General features: G+C 46.1%; 1 protein-coding gene across 4 annotated transcripts; it reads right to left on the bottom strand.

The window, feature by feature from the left end:
- Window positions 1-1118: 1118 nt before the first annotated feature.
- On the bottom strand, window positions 1119-19910 carry LOC125448770 (lysophosphatidic acid receptor 6-like). 4 transcript variants are annotated; one of them, XM_048524288.2, is made up of 3 exons: window positions 19810-19883; window positions 11773-11930; window positions 1119-3796 (listed from the first exon to the last, which is right to left on the bottom strand). In XM_048524288.2, exons 2-3 carry the CDS (start codon window positions 11787-11789, stop codon window positions 2803-2805), a joined length of 1011 nt encoding a protein of 336 aa, XP_048380245.1. In that variant the 5' UTR covers window positions 11790-11930; window positions 19810-19883; the 3' UTR covers window positions 1119-2802. The 4 variants fall into 4 exon arrangements, with proteins under 4 accessions (XP_048380245.1, XP_048380244.1, XP_048380246.1 ...); XM_048524287.2 differs by having other exon boundaries at window positions 11773-11933; window positions 19810-19866; XM_048524289.2 differs by having other exon boundaries at window positions 11777-11933; window positions 19810-19866.
- Window positions 19911-19942: the final 32 nt, after the last annotated feature.

The following is a 19942-nucleotide window of genomic DNA, read 5'->3' as shown; positions in this document are numbered from 1 at the left end:
TTCCTGGCCCCAGTGAGACCAGATCATCATAGAGGATGGCACTTTATTACAAGGAACAAGAGTCATTGTCCTAAGCAAAGGTGAGAGGCAGGCTCATCCGGGGTGTCCAAGTGGTTGGCCAGAAGCTGGTGGCCAGGATTGGAAGCCAACAAAGCCACATCAGGTGGGCCAGTGCCCAGAGTGCCAAAAAAAGACAATAATTACTGCCAACAGCTCCCCCACATTCGTGTGGGAATGGCCGGGTAAACCCTAGACTCGGTTACATATTGACTATGCCGGTTCTTTCATGGACACAATGTTCTTAGCCATTGTGGACGCCCACTCAAAGTGGTTGGATGTCGACAGAGTTTATTTATCAAACATAGGACCAATGATAGAAAAAGCTGCGAGCATCTTTTGCAGTATGCGGGCTCGCAGAAGTTGTTGGTCACAGACAATGGGCCATTGTTTACCAGGAGGGAATTTGAGTGCTTCCTAAGGTTGAATGGTATTTGGTATTCAAGGACAGCTCCGCACAATCCATTGTCCAATGGCCTAGCAGGAAGTGTAGTTCAAACTTTGAAGGCTTAAGGAAACAGCCTCCAACTTCACCGAATACCAAACTGTCCTGTTTCCTATTTGATTACAAGACCACCCTTCACACAACTACCAGGTTAGCTCCAGAAGAGCTGTTCATGGGGAGAAGACTGCACCGGGTTAATTCTGATCTTCCCAGACATGGGAGGGGGTGAAATGGCATCAGGAATGCCATTGCTGGACACAAGACTTCTCTCAGCATGAGAGAAACATATTACTTCAGGCAACAAAGTTTGGCGGCAGGAATGGCCCTGTATGGGTAAGGGGCACAGTCAATGCGAGGTCAGGTCCAGTGACATATCATGTTTGGGTGGGTTGTCCTGAACAAGCAGATGGAAATATGGAAGCTGCAAACCCACAAACGGTATGGAAGCAAAACGTCCCCAGGTTCTCAACAGTCTTTCCAACTGATCCGGAACGCATGGACTCTCCCCTCTCCCATCTAGTGTAAAAGAAACCTTAGAGTCTGAGATGGACTTGGTGGCTGTCACAGCCTCGTTGCTTTTATTGCTGAAGAAGAAAATGAGTTCCTTCCGAGATGCTCTCGGCGTAAGAGGCAGGCCACGGTTCGGTGCAAGCTGCCGCCATCTAAGGTTGAGTCGGAGGAATTGGAGCCAGTGTGAAAATACCCCAGGAGAGGTTACAGGAGAAAGAACAGCCCTATGTTGCCATAGTGTTTGTAACGAGATTAGCTAGGTTGACGTCATATGACTCTGTACAACTGTATGACACTATGATTAGATAAATGTGAGGTGCTGCATCATGGAAAGGCAAATCAGGGCAGTACTTACACTCTTAATGATAAGGTCCTGCTGAGTGTTGCCAAACAAAGAGACCTTGGGTGTGCAGGTTCACAGTTTCCTGAAAGTGGAGTTGCAGGTAGGCAGGTTAGTGAAGAAGGCATCTGATACGCTTGCTTTTATTGATCAGAGCATTGAATATAGGAGTTGGGAGGTCATGTAACAGCTGTACAGGACATTGGTTAGGTCACTTTTGGAATACTGTGCTTAATTCCAGTCTCCCTGCTATAGGAAAGATGTTGTGAAATTTGAAATGGCTCAGAAAAGATTTACAAAGATGATGCCATGGTTGGAGAGTGTAAGGTAGAGGGAGAGACTAAATAGATTGGCGCTATTTTCCCTGGAGCGTTGGAGGCTGAGGGCTGACCTTATAGAAGCTTCCCAAGTCATGAGGGGACATGAATCGGGTGATTGGCCAATTCTTTTCCCTAGGGTACAGGAGTCCAGAAGTAGAGGGCATAGGTTTAAAGTGAGAGGGGATCAATTTAAAAGGGACAGAAGGAGGAACTTTTTCACACAGAGGGTGGTGCGTGTAAGGAATGAGCTGCTAGAGGAAGTGGTGGAGGCCGGTACAATTACAACAGTTAAAAGGCATCTGGATGGGTGCGTGATGAGGAATGGTTTAGAGGAATTGGGGCCAACTGCTGGCAAACGGGACTAGATTTTTTAGGATATGTGGTTGAGTTGGGCCAAAGGGTCTGTTACATCTTCGTGACTCTGACTTAGTTCACTGGGTTCCTGTTCACATGTAGTTTTTGTGGCCTGGAAAAGTCAGTGTTTCACATCAATGTACAATGTTTCCAACTACAGCCCTTTTTAGATTATTGAACGGGTTGCTCCTTCGATTTTGATTGCTCTCAGCCCCATGCTCCTGAGCTCAGGGTACCCATCGCAGTAAGGGACAGAGGTGTCTTTGGGCTTGCTTGTTGCTGTGCTCCTTGGCCTGGCAGAGAGGGGTACTAATACAGAGATAGTAGGCACTGCAGATGTTGGAGAATCTGAGATAACAAGGTGGAGAGCTGGATGAACACAGCAGGCCAAGCAGCATCAGAGGAACAGGAAAGCTGACGTTTCAAGTCTCCTTGTTCAGAAAATATATTAGAGATAATTTTACTTTCAGTTTAAATGAGAGGAGGATTCTTTACTCTGTACCTAACCCAGTACTTTCCCTGTCTCGGGAGTGTTTGATGAGAACAGAGTTGAAAGAGCTTTACTCTATATGTAACCTCATGCTGTTCTTGGCCTGGGTGTGTTTAATGGGAGACAGAGTAGAGGGAGCTTTACTCTGCATCTAACTCTTGTCTGTGAAATGGGAGTAGAAGGGAGTTTATTTGCATTTCTCAAGAAGGAAAAGTCAAAACTAAAACGGAAACAAATGTTGGAAAAAGCGCAAACTTGTGCTTGAAAAATAACACCAAATAGCAGGTTATTTCATGCAGTGCTCCAAACAGAGGGAGACTTCTGATGCTTTCTTGTAAGTCCCCCTGCACTGCACGGTGCACTCTTCCTGCCCTTCCCTGATATGCTTGCAACAAATCATGTTGTGCACTGTCCTCATCAAATGGGTTTTCTGAAAAGCCTCTGTGGTGAAGTAGTAGATCACGGGGTCGAAGACGGTGTTGGCACTGGCGAGGATTTGGGTTATTTGGAAGACCTGTTGACCGCCACAGATCCAATTGGCATTCAGTCTCTGGTAAAGGCCCAGGAAAACATGGTAGGGCAGAAAGCAAAAAGTGAAAACGAGAAAATTGGCCAGGATCATGTTCTGAGTTTTGCGAATATTCAGGTTGGGTGACAGCTTGGTCTTCCTCATCTTCAGCAGGGCAAGGAGTGAGCTGGTAAGCACCAAACTGAAGGGGATCCCGAAGCCAATGGCGAGGGTGAAGATCAGTGGTAAATTCTTGGTGACGACGATGGGCTCCAAGCAATTGTGCTCGCTGGTCCAGTTGCTGTTGAATTTCCATTTGAGGTACGTAGGGAGGCTACAGCCCAACGTCAGGAACCATACCAAGCCACTGACCCAGGGCGCTGCTCTGCGTAAGTGGTAAATCCGCACCTTAAAAGGCAAAACCGTGGCCAAGCAGCGATCCAGACTAATGCAGGTCAGGAAGAAGATGCTGGTGTACATGTTGACCAGAAAAATGATGCTGGCAATCTCGCACGACAGTCTGTCCTGGCTGTAATAGGCGATGATGCGGAAGGGCAAGAAACAGACCAGCAGGAGATCCACAATGGCCAGGTTCCTCATGTAGAAGATGGTCCCGGATCGCTGCTGGATGTGAACCCGGAAGATCCACAGAGCCACAACGTTGAAGAAGAGCCCAAGGATGATGATCACGCTGTACAGTAGAGTGAAGATGGTTCTCTCGATGGTGACTGTGCCGTTCGTAAAGATGCACAACGATTGATTGGACATCTTTCTGTAATGTGAAGAGAAAAATTAGAGCATCCCACAGTCTACCTACAAAATCCAGGAGGGCTCCTTGGTTCTACCTACAAAATCGAGGAGGACTCCTGGGCTCAGCCTACACAATCCAGGAGGACTCCCAGGCTCTACTTACAGAATCCAGGAGGACTCCCGGAGGTTCTGCTTACAAAATCCAGGAGGACTCTCGGGGATTCTACCTACAAAATCCAGGACGGCTCCCAGGGGCTCTACTTACAAGATCCAGGAGGACTCCTGGGGGTTCTACCTACAAAATCCAGGAAGGCTCCTGGGCTCTACCTACAAAATCCAGAAGGACTTGAGGGCTCTACAGCAAAATCCAGGAGGGCTTCCAGTGGCTTTACCCACAAAACCCAGGAGGACTCCTAGGGGCTCTACCTAAAAATCCAGGAAGACCCTGGGATCTGCCTGTGCAATCCAAAAGGACCTTGGAATCTACCTCCACTATCCACAGGGACCCTGGTCTCTACCTTCACAATCCAGGGAGACCCCAGAATCTGCCTACGCATCCTGGGAGACTGTAGTTTCCATCTACAAAATTCAGCTTGACCATGGGCTCTGCCTACACAAACCAAGGGATTCTTGGATTCTATGAACACAATGCAGGGGGATCACAGACTCCACCTATATAATTCAAGGGGATCTCAGACTCTACCAATACAATCCAGGGGGCTCTCAGACTTTACCTACACAATCCAGGGGGATCTCAGACTCTACCAACACAATCCAGGGGGATCTCAGATTCTCCTAACAGCGGGGTGATTGCAACCTAAGACAATAAGACCATAAGAAGTAAGAATGAGAGTAAGCTGTTTGGCTTCTTGAGCTTGCCCCACCATAAAATAGAATCATGACTGATCCGACAATCCTTGTGACCACTTTCCTGCCCTTTCTCTGTAACCGTCAATTTTCTGACTGAACAAGAATCTCTATATCTCAGCCTTAAATATACACAAGGACTCTGCAACACCCTCCCCCGACCTCCCCCCTCCCCACCCCCAGCTCTCTGTCCATGAGGACCTCGGACTCTGCATCCACAATACGGGATCACAATCTAGATTCTGGGCCCCCTGGATGGTGAAGGTAGAGTCCAGAGACCCATAGCAAGGAGCTGCAAAGACACAGATACCTTGAAAGAAGAAATTCCTCATCTCAGTCTTAAATTGGAACCTCTTTATTCTGAGACTGTGCCCTCTGGTCCTAGACTGTCCCACGAGAGGAAACATTCTCTCAGCATTTACCCTGCCAAGCCACTAAAGAATCCGAAATGTTTCAATGAGGTCACCTCTCATTTTTCTAAACTGGAATGAGGGGTAGCCTTGTCTCAGAAGACAATCTTTGCGTACCAGGGATCATCCTAGTGAACCTTCTCAGAACTACCTCCAATGCCCTCAGATAAAGGGACCAAAACTGCTCACAGTACCCCAGAAGTGGTCCCACCAGCACCTTGTTGCAGTAAGAATTCCCTCATCTTATATTTCAATCCCCTTAAAATAAAGACCAGCATTCCATTTGCTTTCCTGATTGCCTGCTGTTCCTGTGTATTAGCTTTCTGTGTTTCATGCACAAGTAGCTGAAGTCCTGCAGCTTTCAGCAGTTTTTCTACATTTATATAATATTCTGTTCTTTTGTTTGCCCTTCCAAATGAAACACCTTCATATTTTCCTACATTATACTCCATTTGCCAACTGTTTACCCTCTTACATTCGTTTTGATGTCATCTACAAATTTGGCTACAGTCCATTGACTTCCGTCCTCTAACTTTATAATGTATATTCTAAATAGTTGCGTTCCTAGCACTGATCCCTGTGGAACTCATTGTTTACAGGTCATCAACCTGAAAAAAGAACTCCCTATTCCCAATCAGCGATAGCAAGAACTGCTGATGATGGAGTCAGAGATGACAAAGTGTGGAGGTGGAGGAACACAGCAGGCCAGGCTGCATCAGAGGAACAGGAAAGTTGGCATTTCGGGCACTCTCCACTTGCACTCACCTACTTTCCCCAGCCCCATCCCTCCTCTCTATTTATTTTCCAGCTCTATTCCCCCTCTCCAGTTCTGAAGAAGGGTCCCGACCTGAAATGCCAACTTTCTTGCCCCTCTGATGCTGCCTGGCCTGCTGTGTTCTTCTAGTTCCACACTTTGTTATCCCTTATCCCCACTCACTGTTTTCTAGCCATTAGACAATATTCTGTCCACGCCAATATACTACCTCCAATACCATGGGCTCTTATGACAACTTTTTTGTGAGGTTCCTTGTCCAATGCCTTCTGGAAGTCCAAATACAACACATTGACTTGATTCTCTCAATGAACTCTGGTTCAGGCTTCCTCAAAAATCTCTAATAAATTTGTCAGAGGTGATTTCCCATTCATGGATCTGCTTGATTAGATTATTCTTTTCCAAATGTGCTGCTATTCCTTCCTTTATAACTGATTCCAACATTGAGTAGTAGGCATGTTTGCTGAGCCAGTGGGTTTGGTTGCAAACATTTCGTCCCCCTGCTCGTAACATTGTCAGTGAGCCTCTGGTGAAGTACTGGTGTTCTGTCCTGTTTGTTACTTATATATTTCGGTTTGCTGGGATATGGTATTACTTCCAGGTTTGTTTCTCTGTGTTTTGTACACAGGGTCTAATTCAATGTGTTTGTTGTTGGAGTTCCAGTTGGAATACCAGGCCTCCGAGAATTCCCTGGGCATGTCTCTGTTTGGCTTGTGCGATTATGGATCTGTTGTCCCAGTCAAATTCGTGTCCCTCTTTGTCCGTGCCTAGCGAGACAAGTGAGAATTGTTTGTGCCTCATGGTGTGTGTGTATCCTTTTGATAAATTTTCTTCTGGCTTGGCCTATGAAATGTGCCTCACAGTGCTTGCGTGGTATTTTGTATGCTAAACCGGTTTTGCTGGTATTGAGTATGGGATCCTTTACGTTTGTCAATTGCTGTTGTAGGGTGGTTGCCATTTTGTGGGCTATGATACCTAGGGGTCTGAATTTTGATTTGTTTGTAAATGCTGTCGTTAGAAGTGAAGTGGTTTGAAAGGCATAGATCTAATAGTATCATGACATATACAAACAAATCAATGGGTCACCATTGGGGATCCCCAGTATCAGGACTGATTGCAGAAACAGTAATACAAGGGCTAAAAATGAACAGCACTCCCTACTATACAACCCAAACTTTGGGTCCAATGTGTAGATGATACCTTCGTGCTTATTAAATGCATGAAACTAGAAAAAAACCACCAGCACATAAACAACATCCTTACAGGGATAAAATTCATGAAAGAAGAAGAGAATAACAATCGACTAACCTTGCTTGCAAAACAACGGGGATTTCCTGACTAGCTTTTGTCGAAAGACCACACATATGGACCAGATATTCAATTACATCAGCAACCACCCCAACACCCACAAATGGAGCTGGATCAGGACACTAATTAAATGAGCCACAACACATTGCAGCAATCTGGAACTACGCAAAGCAGAACAGGAGCACCTGTTTAGAGTCTTCAAAAGGAATAGATACCTGAAAAGCACAATCTGCTGTTACCTCCAAGACAGGCCACAACAGGAAGACACAACACGGCCAGAATCACTAATCATCCTATTGTAGAGCAAAGACATTTCAGAGGTGTCCACAGATTACTCAGACACCTAGGTTATCAGCATAGCCCACAAACTTACAACCACCTTGCAACAGCTACTGACAAGCATAAAGCATTTTTTAAAAATTCATTCATGGGATGAGGGCATCACTGGCCAGGCAGCATTTATTGCCCATCCCTAATTGCCCTGAGGGCAGTTCAGAGTCAACCACATTGCTGTGGGTCTGGAGTCACATGTAGGCCAGACTAGGTAAGGATGGCTGTTTCATTCTCTAAAGGACATTAGTGAACCAAATGGGTTTTTCCCCTGACAATGAGAATGAATTCAGTCATCATTAGACTCATAATTCCAGATATGTATTGAATTCAAATTCCACCATCTGTTATGGCAGGATTCGAACCCCAGAACATTATCTGGGTCTCTGGATCAACAGTGCAGTGATAATATCACAAGGCCATCACCAGAGGTGTCCACAGATTACTCAGACACCTAGGTTATCAGCATAGCCCACAAACAAAATCTTTCATGAATTTTATCCCTGTAAGGATGTTGTTTATGTGCTGGTGGTTTTTTTCTAGTTTCATGCATTTAATAAGCACGAAGGTATCATCTACACATTGGACCCAAAGTTTGGGTTGTATAGTAGGGAGTGCTGTTCATTTTTAGCCCTTGTATTACTGTTTCTGCAATCAGTCCTGATACTGGGGATCCCCAATGGTGACCCATTGATTTGTTTGTATATGTCATGATACTATCATCACCTCCCCATACCCAAAACCAGCAAAAACGGTTTAATATACAAAATACAATGCAAGGACTGTGAGAAAAACTACATAGGCAAAACCGGAAGAAAATTGGCCAGAAGGATACATGAACACCAACTGGCCACCAAGAGACACGACCAGTCACACTACAGGCAGACAAAGAGGGACATGAATTTGACTGGGACAACACATCCATAATTGCACAAGTCAAACAGAGACACGCCAGGGAATTCCTGGAGGCCTGGTATTCCAACCGGAACTCCATCAACAAACACATTGAATTAGACACTGTACATACCACTGAGAAACAGAACCGGAAATGGTACCAAACACCCCAGCAAACCGAGATATACAAATAACAAGCAGGACAGAACACCAGCGCTTCACCAGAGGCGCACTGACGATGTTACCTAGCAGGGCGACAAAACGTTTGCAACCAAACCAACTGGCTCAGCGAGCAAGTCTACAGTCTCATCCACAACCCGAGCTACAAATCTTCTCGAAAACCTTGGTTGTAACTTTTTTCCAACAGTAGAGGTCAGATTGATAGACATTACCAACACAATCCAGGGGAATCCCAGGTTTTACTTACGTCGACCCAGAATTTCAGATTTCACAAGCTTACAATCGAATATTCCTATAGACAATGGTTTCCAATTAAAAGGTTGCACATTTTTGCCCCCCAAATCTCTATCCAACCCAGACCCTTCCAAGCTTGTGACCACTACCATCTGGAAGGACAAGGGAAACAGATGTATAGGAATATCACCTCCTGCAGGTTCCCTCCAAGCCACCCTCTATTCTGACTTAGAATTGTTGAAAATAGGTGCAGGAGTAGGCCATCTGGCCTTCTGAGCCCACACCATCATTCAATATGATCATGGCTGGTCATGCAATCTCAGTGTTCCATTCCCGCTTTCTCTTGATCCCTTTAATTGCAAGGGCCACACCCAACTCCTTCTTGATTATATGTAACCTTGGCTGGGTGGAATGGCCTTGGGAAATGTAGGGTAACAGGGACAGGGAAAAGGGGGTGGGTCTGGGTAGGATGGTCTTCAGAGGGTAATTGTGGACTCAGTGGACCAAATGGTCTGCTTCTACACTGTACAGATTCTGTGATTCCTATGAACTAGCCCCAACAGCTTTCTGGGATAGAGAATTCCACAAGTTCACAACACTTTGAAAAAAGAATTCTTCCTCACTTCAGTCCTGAATGGTCTACCACTTATTTTCAGACTGTGACCCCCTAGTTCTGGACTTTACCAACATCAGGAACATTCTTCACATATCTAGCTTTTCCAGTCCCATCAGGATGTGTGTGGGATTGTGTGTGTGTGTGTGTGTGTGTGTGAGTGTGTGTATGATTACAGCCAGTCCAGTACTCCCTACCACCTTCTGAAGAATGGCCCACAAATGCTGATCTAGCCGGCAACGTTCATGTCTTATGGACGAATATGTAAAAGTCTCATTGATCCTTCTTAATCCCTAACTTTTAGCCATTTCAAAAACACCCAAATCTATCTTATACAGTCATACAGTGCGGAAACAGACCATTCGGTCCAACCAGTTCATGCTGAACATTATCCCAAACTAAACTATTCCCACCTGCCTACTCCTGGCCCATATCCCCCCAAACCTTTCCAATTCATGTACTTGTACGTGAGTATGTTGTGATTGTACAATATCCACCACTTCCCGAGGAAGTTCATTCCACATGTGAACGACCCTCTTGTGTAAGAAAGTTTGCCCCTCCTGTTGTTTTTAAATCTCTTTCTTCTTACCTTAAAAATGTGCCCCCTCATCGTGAAATCCCCCATCCAAGGCAAAAGACACCTCCCATTAACTCTATCTATACCTCTCATTATTTTATAAACTTCTATGAGGTTGCCTGTCAACCTCCTACGCTCCAGTGGAAAATGTCCCAGCCTTCTTTTATAACTCAAACCTTCCACACCTGGCAACATCCTGGTAAATCTCTTCTGAACCCTTTCCAGTTTAATAATACCCTTCCAAAGAGGGATCCTAAACTCTGCTAAGACAGTCTGGTGCGGTTCATAACTATACCAGTGGAATCCTGGTAGTTTCTGAACTGCACAGACACAGTGTAGTGAGGTCCCAGACTCCACCAAAACAATCTGGGGGGACCCCAGACTCTACCTATACAATCCAGGAGTATGTTGGACGCTGCCTACACTATTCAGGGTGACTGTGGGCCCTACAAACACAATCCAGGAGGATCCTAAACTCTCCCAACAGAACACAGTTTGATATTTCAGACTGTATTAAGATAGAACAGGGGAAGATTCTAAACTGTTCTTGGGGAGAAATTCTAGATTGCAGTGCAGGTCAGGGAGGCATCCCAGAATCTACAACCTTGAGAGGCAACCTGGAAATCATTTTAATGCCTGACAGGGATTTTCTTAAATCCGTTCAAGGGAATGAGTTTCATAGAATTCCTATGGTTTGGAAACAGTCCCTTTGGCCCAACAAATCCACACTGAACCTCAAAGCATCCCACCTAGACCCACTCCACTCCCACCTACCTAATGTACACATCCCCGAACACTACAGGCACTTGTAGCGTGGTCAATCCACCCAGCCTGCACATCTTTAGACTATGGGAGGAAACCAGAGCACCCAGAGGAAACCCACATAGACATGGGGAGAATGTGCAAACTCAACACAGGCAGTTGCCCAAGGGTGGAATTGAGTCCAGGTCTCTGGTGCTTTGAGGCAGCAGCACTAACCACTGAGCCACCGTGCCACCCCAATGTGAAGGAACTCATCGTTTCTGGGTGGGTCCAAACCAACAACTTTTCGGTTAACAGTCAAACGCGTGAACCGATTGCGCCACAGAGACAGTAACCTGAGAGGGACAGGAAGTAAGTTGGGGATTGAACTGTGAGGTGGGATTCTTGGAGCTCTGAAGTCAATTCGGCTGCTGTTGAACTCCGACTGGGTACAGTCAGCCGCGACTCTTTTAATAAAAATATTGGGTGTGGCATCACCATCTGTTGGGCTAGGCTTGACACTTTCTCAAAAAATGCCCATGAGATAGTAGCTTTTCAAAAGAATCCTGGGCGACTGTGCATTTTACCTTGACCCCAGCTCCACCAGCTCTGCAATCCTGAACTGTCCCTCATCATTGTCACTGAGTTTTGGAAGGGCAGGGGGTAGGGTGATTTTTGGAGGGGCTCACATTTTGAAGTCTGATGGTGAAACCTCTATGGAAACCCCCTGGAAGAGAGATTAACGCGATAGTTCAGGCTGAAAGCCTGGATCCCTACAAGCAGTCAGATCCAAGCCTTAAAAAACACATGTATAAGACAGACTTGGGCAGACATAAACATCCATTCTCCTATCCCGCTCTCTCGCAGAAGTGCCCTACTGGCCCTGCCTAGCCTTTCTCTCTCTCTTTATCACACCCCACCATATCCCACAGGATCCAAAACAACAAAAAAAAAGACCCGGAATTAAGCTCAGCTGTTCTGGCAGTGTCAGTGGAGATAAGTCAGAGTTAACGTTTCAGGATAGAGTGACCCTTCCTCAGAGCTACAACATCCAAACTCAGTTTGCAAGTACCTACACAAGACGAGCATTGGGCAAACTCTCTTATGTTGCTGGCCGGTCTCCAGAGAGAGTGTTTCGCGTCCCTCAGAGTGTCGTCACCAACACTTGTGCATGGAGCTGCTTGCCAAACGGATCAGATTGAGAACACTCTCCGAGCAATCTTGATGAACCTACTGATAAAGGCAGGAAAGGGTGGAAAGGATTTGGACTGTAGCAACTCCTTTCATGATTTCACAACACTGAAGCATTTCACAACCAATATGTTTAGGCAAGGTCCACTGTTGTAACTGAACAAGGAAACCAAAGCAGAGCAAACAACAGAGCTGATGTGGATATTACACATATTCCTAGAATTCCTACAGTGTGGAAGCAGGCCATCCGGCCCTTTGAGTCCACACTGACCCTCTGGAAAGCATCCAACCCCCCTACCTTATATTTTGCCCAAGGCTAATACACCTAACCTACACACCCCTAGACAGAATGGGGCTCTAGCATGGCCAACTCAAATAACCTGCACATCTTTGGACTGTGGGAGGAAACCAGAGTACCTGGAGGAAACACACAGACACAGGGAGAACAGGGTATGGTAAGGGGGTGAGTCTGGGTGAGATGCTCTTCAGAGAGTTGCTCTGGACTTGTTGGGCCAAACAGCCTGTTTCCACACTGTAGGGAGTCTCTAGGAATCTAATGTGCAAACTCCTCACAGACAATCACCCAAGGCTGGAATCGAACTGAGGTCCCTGGTGCTGTGAGGCAGCAGTGCTAATCGCTGAGTCACTGTGCCACCCCAAAGGCAGACTGATGGTACATGGGTTCAACACACAGAAAGCTTTAAGGGGCCATATATCTTTTCCTTTTTGGGCATAACCTGACATAGGGATCAGACACTGCTATTTTGCTGAATACCAGCAGTATTGCTGAATAAATCTGTTCGATTATAACCTGGTGTCGGGTGACATCTGACTTTGTCTATCCTAGTCCAACTCATCCAACTTCATTTAGTCCCATTAATCAGAATTTGGCCCTTTCAATCCTTCCTATTCATATCCACACCCAGATCCCTTTTAAATGTTGAAATTGCACTAGCATCCACCACTTTTGTTGGAAACTCATTCCATACACACACCATCCTCTGGCTGGAAAAGTTGCTTCTTAGGTAGGTTCCTTTTAAATCTTTCCCCTCTCTCCTTAAGCCTATGCCTGTCTAGTTTTGAGGTCCCCATATCCTGGGGGGAAAACAAAACTTGGCAGTTCACCCTATCCATGGCCCTGATGATTTTATAGACCTCTGTAATTCTGCAACTTTGAAAAATCAAGCCGCGTACATGTATCACTGCATGAGATTATCTGTTTGGAAAGGCTGGGGGTGGGGGTTGAGGGTGGATATTGGATGGGGGTACGGACAGTGAGATTGCTACATTATTGGGTCACAGCAGCACTGGGAAGTGTGAAGATAAGGAAAAGCTGCCTGACGGCAGCCTTCAGATTAGTTGAGCTGAAGTGTCTTGCCAATGTAAAAAGACAGTACAGTAGGAACTCAGTGAAACTGGTAATCTCTACATGTCTACTTAATCCCTGGAACCATTCTTATAAATTGCTTCTGCACTCTCTCCAGTGCATTACCATCTTTCCTATAATGTGACACCCACAGCACTCCAGCTGAGGTCTATTAAGTGTCTTGTACAAGTTCAACAACATTCCCTCGCTCTTATGCTCTATGGCTTGATTAATGATAAAGCTGAGGACACTATGCATTATTAACTGCTCTCTCCACCTGACCTGCCACCTTCAGTGATCTGTGCCTATCTACCCACTGCTCTCTCTGCTTCTGCACTCCCTTTTAGAAGTGTAGCCCCTATTTTGTATTGTCTTCCGATGTTCTTCTGACTAAAATGCATCACCTCACACTTTTCTGCATTCAGCCTAATCTGTCACCTCTCTGCCCACTCCCACCAACTCGGCAAAGCTCTTTTGACTTCCACGCTGTCCTCACAGTTCACATTTCATGTCACCTGCATCAAAAGAATGGAAGGAGACAAGTGGTGTCAGCAGAGGGAAATGTAGAGCCAGTAGGTGGGCTCAGAGGCGGAGGGAATGTTGATAATTTCGGATTACTGTAATGCCGGGAAGGTGATAAATGAGATTGGTATGCTATGGGCCTTGAGGACATATGATGATGTTGCAGTGAATGAGATGAGGCTCAGAGGTGACCAACGCTGAGAATTAAACATTCCTGATAAAAAGAGTCAAAGGAAGAAGGAATGAGGGTTGTCAGTGATGAGTAGGGAGAAGATTACACAATTTTTGAGAGAGCAGCTGCCAGAGGTGTTAAGGAAAAAGACCTACTTAGGTCATAGAATCTCTACAGTGTGGAAACAGGCCCTGTAGCCCAACAAGTCCACACTGACCCTCAGAACATCCCACCCAGACCCATCATCCTATAAACTACCTAAGCTACATATCCCTGAACACTACAGGCAATTTGGCATGGCCAATCTACCTCACCTGCACATCTTTGGACTGTGGGAGGAAACTGGAGCACCCAGAGGAAACCCACGCAGACATGGGGAGAACGTACAAACCCCACTCAGACAGTCACTGGAGGGTGGAATTGAACTCGGGTCCCTGATAACCACTGTGCCACCATGCCAACAAATAGGGCAAAAGTTTAAAAACAACAAAGACACCATTTTTTTTCAGTGTTTTTCACAAGCCATCTACTCAATTGTGAAAAAGATGTAGAGGAACCTATTTTTAAGGAAGTGACAAAGGACAGCAAGATTATTAGAACATTTATAATTGGATTTTTACTCATTGTGAAAAGAGAAGAGAAAGCTCCTAAGGTGTGTGTAATTTCGACATTAGTAAGTTTGGAGTCTTCGTTCAAAATTCTCTTAAGGTTAACAGATTTGCCAGGGTCAGAGTACTTGTGCTACAAGGAGAAGCTGTATAGACTGGGGCTAGTTTCCTTGCTGAGGGCTGACTTTATAGAAGTTTATCATATCATGAGGGACATGGATAGGGTGATAGCCAAAGTCTTTACCCCAGGGTAAGGGAGTCAGAACTAGAGGCAGTTGGTTAAAGTGAGAAGGGAAAGGGAACTAATGGGCAACTTTTTCATACAAAGGATGGTGCGTATATAGAATAAGCTGCCAGAGGAAGTGGTGGAGGCTGGTGCAATTACAACATTTAAAAGGCAATGGACAGATCCATGAGTCAGCAGGGTTTAGAGAGACTTGGGCCAAATGCAGGCAAATGGGACTAGATGAATTTAGGGTATCTGGTGGGCATGTACAAGATAGACTGAAGGGTCTGTTTCCCGTATATGTTGTTCATCTTTAACATGCAGGTTCAGTTGGCGGTTTGGAAGACAAATGCAAAGTTGACTTTTTTCCAAGAGGACTAGAATACAAAAGCAGGGACGTACTGCTGAGACAGTACAAGCCTCTGGACAGACTGTGTTTGGAATATTGTAAACAATTTTGGGCCCCATATTAAGGTAGGCCGTGCTAGCATTGGTGGAGGTCCAGAGGAGGTTTAAAATAATGATCCTGGGAATAGAGATCTTGTGATATGATGAGCAATTGAGGACTCTTAGTCGGTGCTCGACGGATATTAGAAGGGTGAGGATATCTTTTATTGAAACTTACAGTATACTGAGAGGCCTGAATAGAGTGGACAGGGAGAGGATGTGTCCACTAGTAGGAGAGACTAGGACCCAGGGGAAAAGCCTCAGAGTGAATGGATGACCTTTGGAACTGAGATGAGGAGGAATTTCTTTAGGCAGAGGTTGATGAGTCTTTGGAACCCCTTGCCACAGAAGGCTATGGGGGCCAAGTCCTTAAGTGTACTTAAGACAGAGATAGACAGGTTCTCGATTTGGAAGGGAGATCAAGAGTTACGGGGAGAAGGCAGGAGAATAGGGTTGAGAAGCATTCCAGCCATGATCAAATAACAAAGCAGATCCAATGGGCAGAATGGCCTGCTTCTCCTATATCCTATGGTTTTATATTTGGGGATTTTTTCAAAAATATACTTCATTCATGAAAAAAGGAAATATTTATGTACATAGTTACTAAGGCAGTTTCAATCTATACAGTTGCAAACAGGGAAGGAAACAATCATTGGGGGTTTGACTTTCTTGATCGTTATAACTACTCCAATGGCCATTTCTTAATTATGTCAGATACTGGGAACTATTTACATACATTTGAGGCATTGGGAAGGTTTAATATCTAAATGAACCCCAATGTGCTTCGGCAGAAAGACTTCGACCATGGTCCTTCCCCACTGCACATTGATAATGGCTGCCCCAAGCTTTAGTGTTTCCCTCAGCACTAAGCCCTGAACCTTGGAATATGCCAATCTGCAACAATTGGTCTGGGCAGGGTCTTTCAACTGGAAGTTTCAGGCAGAGCAAAGCGCAACTTTCACTGAGTTTATAGTCCTTCAGGCACAGCTGATGTTTGTCTCTGTGTGTGTCTTGGGGAACAACCCATGCAGCACTGAATCCCACATCACTGAGCTGCTTTGGGGATGAACCTTGACAAAAACCATTGCATCCTTGTCCAGACTTCCTTTGCAAAGGCACATTCCAGAAGGAGGTAAGTGACAGTTTCTAGCACCATGCTGCTGCTTCGAGGGTGAGTGCACAAGCACAGGGAATCTGGCAGTGCAGGAAGGATCTCCCAGGCCTTTCTCACCAGCAGCCAGGTGATGTCTTGGTGCTTGTTGGGAAGGTCTGATGATGAGGCACTTTGCCAAATGGCTTTGACAGTATGCTCAGGGAACCCCACGCCACCCTTTCCTTTTCCCATAGGATTTTGAGGACACTACTTGCTGACGGCTTCTTGATTGACCTGTGGTCAAAAGTGTTTTTCTTTCCAAAGTTCTCCAAAAAGACGTGATACAGATTGGTCCAACTAACTGGGAATGTTCTGTGGCAATGGGGCCAGTCCCATCCTTTACAACACTGGGCATAGGTATAACCTCAGTATGTAGTGCGGCTTGGTGTTTATGTACTGAGTCACGTATGCATAGCGTGATGCAGTCGCACTCAAAGGACGAGGGAGGCACATTCTACCCCCTTGGTCCAGAGCTTTACATTGGGTGTCCCTTTGGACAAGGCCCATCTTCGACCTCCGAATGAAATAAAAGATGGCCCAGGTGACTGCAGTGATACAGACTTGGGGAATTGGCCTGACCTGGGCCATGTACAACAAAAGAGAGAGTGTCCCACACCCAATGACCAGACTTTTACCCCCAGTGGTGCATACCAAAGGACCAGCTTCTTCCTCGCCTTGGCAACATTCTCCTCTCAAACTTCCCCACCCACTCCGAACCATATTCCCACAACCTTAAGGTAATCTGTGCTGACGGTGAAGGATCGGTCGGCCCAGTTCCCAAAGAACGTGACCTCGCTCTTCCCTTCATTGACTTTGGCCCCGAAGCCAGTTCGAACCGGTCTCAGATGCTCAAGAGCCTGCACACCCAGAGCAGATCTGAGCAGAAAATGGCAAATGTTGCCTATCCAGGGTGGCTTTGGCCTGGAGGCCTCCACACTTGCTGCCCCTCTCAGGCTCGCATCCTTCCTGATGGCCTCAGCAAAAAGCTCAAAAACAAAGTTGCTTGAGAAGTTGTTGGTGAGCAGCTTTCTTGAACTGCTGTAGTCCTCCTGCTGTGGGTTGACCCAGAGTAGCCCTTAGGGAGGGAATTCCAGGATTTTGCCCCAGTGACACTGACGGAAAGGCGATATATTTCCAAGTCAGGATGGTGAGTGGTTCAGAGGGGAACTTGGAGGTGGTGGTGTTCCCATATGTCTGCTGCCCTTGTACTTCTAGATGGAAGTGATCTTGGGTTTGGAAGGTGCTGTCTGAGGATCTTTGGTGAATATCTGCAGTGCATCTTGTAGATAGTACACACTGCTGCTACTGAGTGTTGGTGGTGGAGGGAGTGAATGCTTGTGGATGTGGTGCCAGTCAAGCGGGATGCTTTGTCCTGGATGGTGTCAAGCTTCTTGAGTGTTGTTGGAGCTGCACTCATCCAGGCAAGTGGGGAATATTCACACTCCTGACTTGTGCCTTGTAGATGGTGGACCGGTTTTGAGGAGTCAGGAGGTGAGTTACTCACCACAGTATTCCTAACTTCTTGACCTCAGGAAACAAAGTGGAGGGCACGCCCCTTCTGTATCACTGGTGCTGAGGTGGAGATGGTCGAGAGTGTCAAGTTCCTGGGAGTGGCGATAACCAACAATCTGTCCTGGTCCACCCACATCGACACGCTGGCTAACAAAACACAACACCTCTACTTCCTCAGCAGGCTAAGGGAGTCCGGTAAGTCCATAAAGACTCTTACCAATTTTTACAGAAGCATTGTAGAAAGCATTCTGTCTGGATGCATTGCAGAGTGGTATGGCAACTGCACTGCCTCGAACCATAAGAAACTATAGAGAGTTGTGAACACAGCCCAGTCCATCACACAACCCAACCTTACATCCATTGACTCCGCCTGCACTTCTCACTGCCTTGGGAAGGCAGCCAATGTTATCAAAGACCCCTCCCACCCCCGGTAATAACCTCTTCCCTCAAGCAAAAGATATAAAAGCTTAAACAGACGTACCAACAGCTTCAAGAACAGCTTCTTCCTCTCTGTTACTAGACGTCTCAACTTTTAAATTTAATGTTGACTTCGCTCTTTGTGCACCTTGTCTGCAGCCATAACATTGTATTCCTTGCTCCATTTTATTACCCTAACAGATTTTGTATGGTAAGATCTGCCTGTACTGCATGCAGAACAAAACTTTTCACTGTACCTGGGTGCATGTGACAATAATCAATGAAATCAAATCAAGTCTATCTCATGACTTCTAAAGAAATGGAGGGTTTTTTTGGTCATGTTTTCTAAACAAGGCAGAGAAAATGCCTGTCGGCTACCAGTTTACCCCCACTTTCTCCATTCTATTCATGTCCCATTAGAGAGAGGCCAACACGTCATCTCACTCCTTGAACAAATACAGGTCTTTCAATGAATGGACGCACCAATTTGAGGTGGGGAGAAAAGACATTTCTAGCCCACTCGCTGGATGCAGTAAAAGAAAGCATAGAAATGTAGATGCTGGAAATCAGAAACGAAAACAGAAGTTGCTGGAAAAACTCAGCAGTTCTAGCAGCAGCTGTGGAGACAAAGCAGAATTAAGGTTTCAGGACCCTTCCTCAGATTCGGACCCAAACAGGTCTGGACCAATTTGGCCAATCCAGGAATGATCCAGGTGCACAGCAGGACAAGGAGAAGCCTCTTCTCAGTGATTATCTCGTCATTCAAAATCTGCTGAGTGCTCTGTCTGCCACCCTCTCTCTCTCTATGCCACCCTCTCTTCTCTCTGACACCCTCTCTCTCTAGCCACCTTCTCCCTCTCTCTGCCACACTCTCTCTGTGTTCCACGCCCTGTCTGTTACTTCCTTTCTCTCTCACTTTCTCTCTCTTTCGCATTCTGTCTCTGCCACACTCCCTGTCTGCCAAACTGTTTGTCACACTGTCCGTCACACCCTCTGTCTCTCTCTCTCTCTCTCTGTCTGTCTCTCTCTCTCTCTTTCTCTCTCTCTGTCTGTCTCTCAGCCACAGTGTGCTAGGCAATGGGCAGGGAGCTTACCAAGGGTGACCAAGAGCAATCTCAAAGCACAGGGTAGTCAATGATCTTCTGACCTCTTTCTCTGCTGCCCTCTCTTTTTCTCTCCACTGCCATTTCCCTCTCCCCCTCCTCTCTGTCTTTGCTGCTGTGTTTCCTCAACACTTATGTTTTTTTTCTGCTGCTGTCTCTCTCTCTTTCTTCCACGCTGTCTCCATCTCTGTCTGCTGCTTTCCCGACCTCTGCCACTTTCTCTGCAACTCAGCCTCTCGCTCCCTTTGTCTCTCTCTCTTTGCCATTGTCTCTCATTTTGCTGTTTTCCCTCTCTCCGTCGCTAACTGTTCTGCTGCCGTCCCTCCCTTTGCCTCTATTTCCCTTTCTCTGCCTCTTAAAGCAGTTTGTTGCTTGGTTTTATTCACACTTACCTCAGTGCTGGTCCCACATTGTGTGAAAGGCTAAGATTTTTTTATCTCCGTAGCAACTTGTCGGGAGTTGTGACTGCACAAACCGAAAGCAAGCAACTCATTAGAAGCTACAATGCACCAGTTGCTGAGCAGG

This window comes from Stegostoma tigrinum, chromosome 45, assembly GCF_030684315.1.
Source record: "Stegostoma tigrinum isolate sSteTig4 chromosome 45, sSteTig4.hap1, whole genome shotgun sequence".
In the NCBI taxonomy this organism is placed as follows: domain Eukaryota; kingdom Metazoa; phylum Chordata; class Chondrichthyes; order Orectolobiformes; family Stegostomatidae; genus Stegostoma; species Stegostoma tigrinum.
This window is presented reverse-complemented; position numbering and strand designations above follow the sequence as displayed.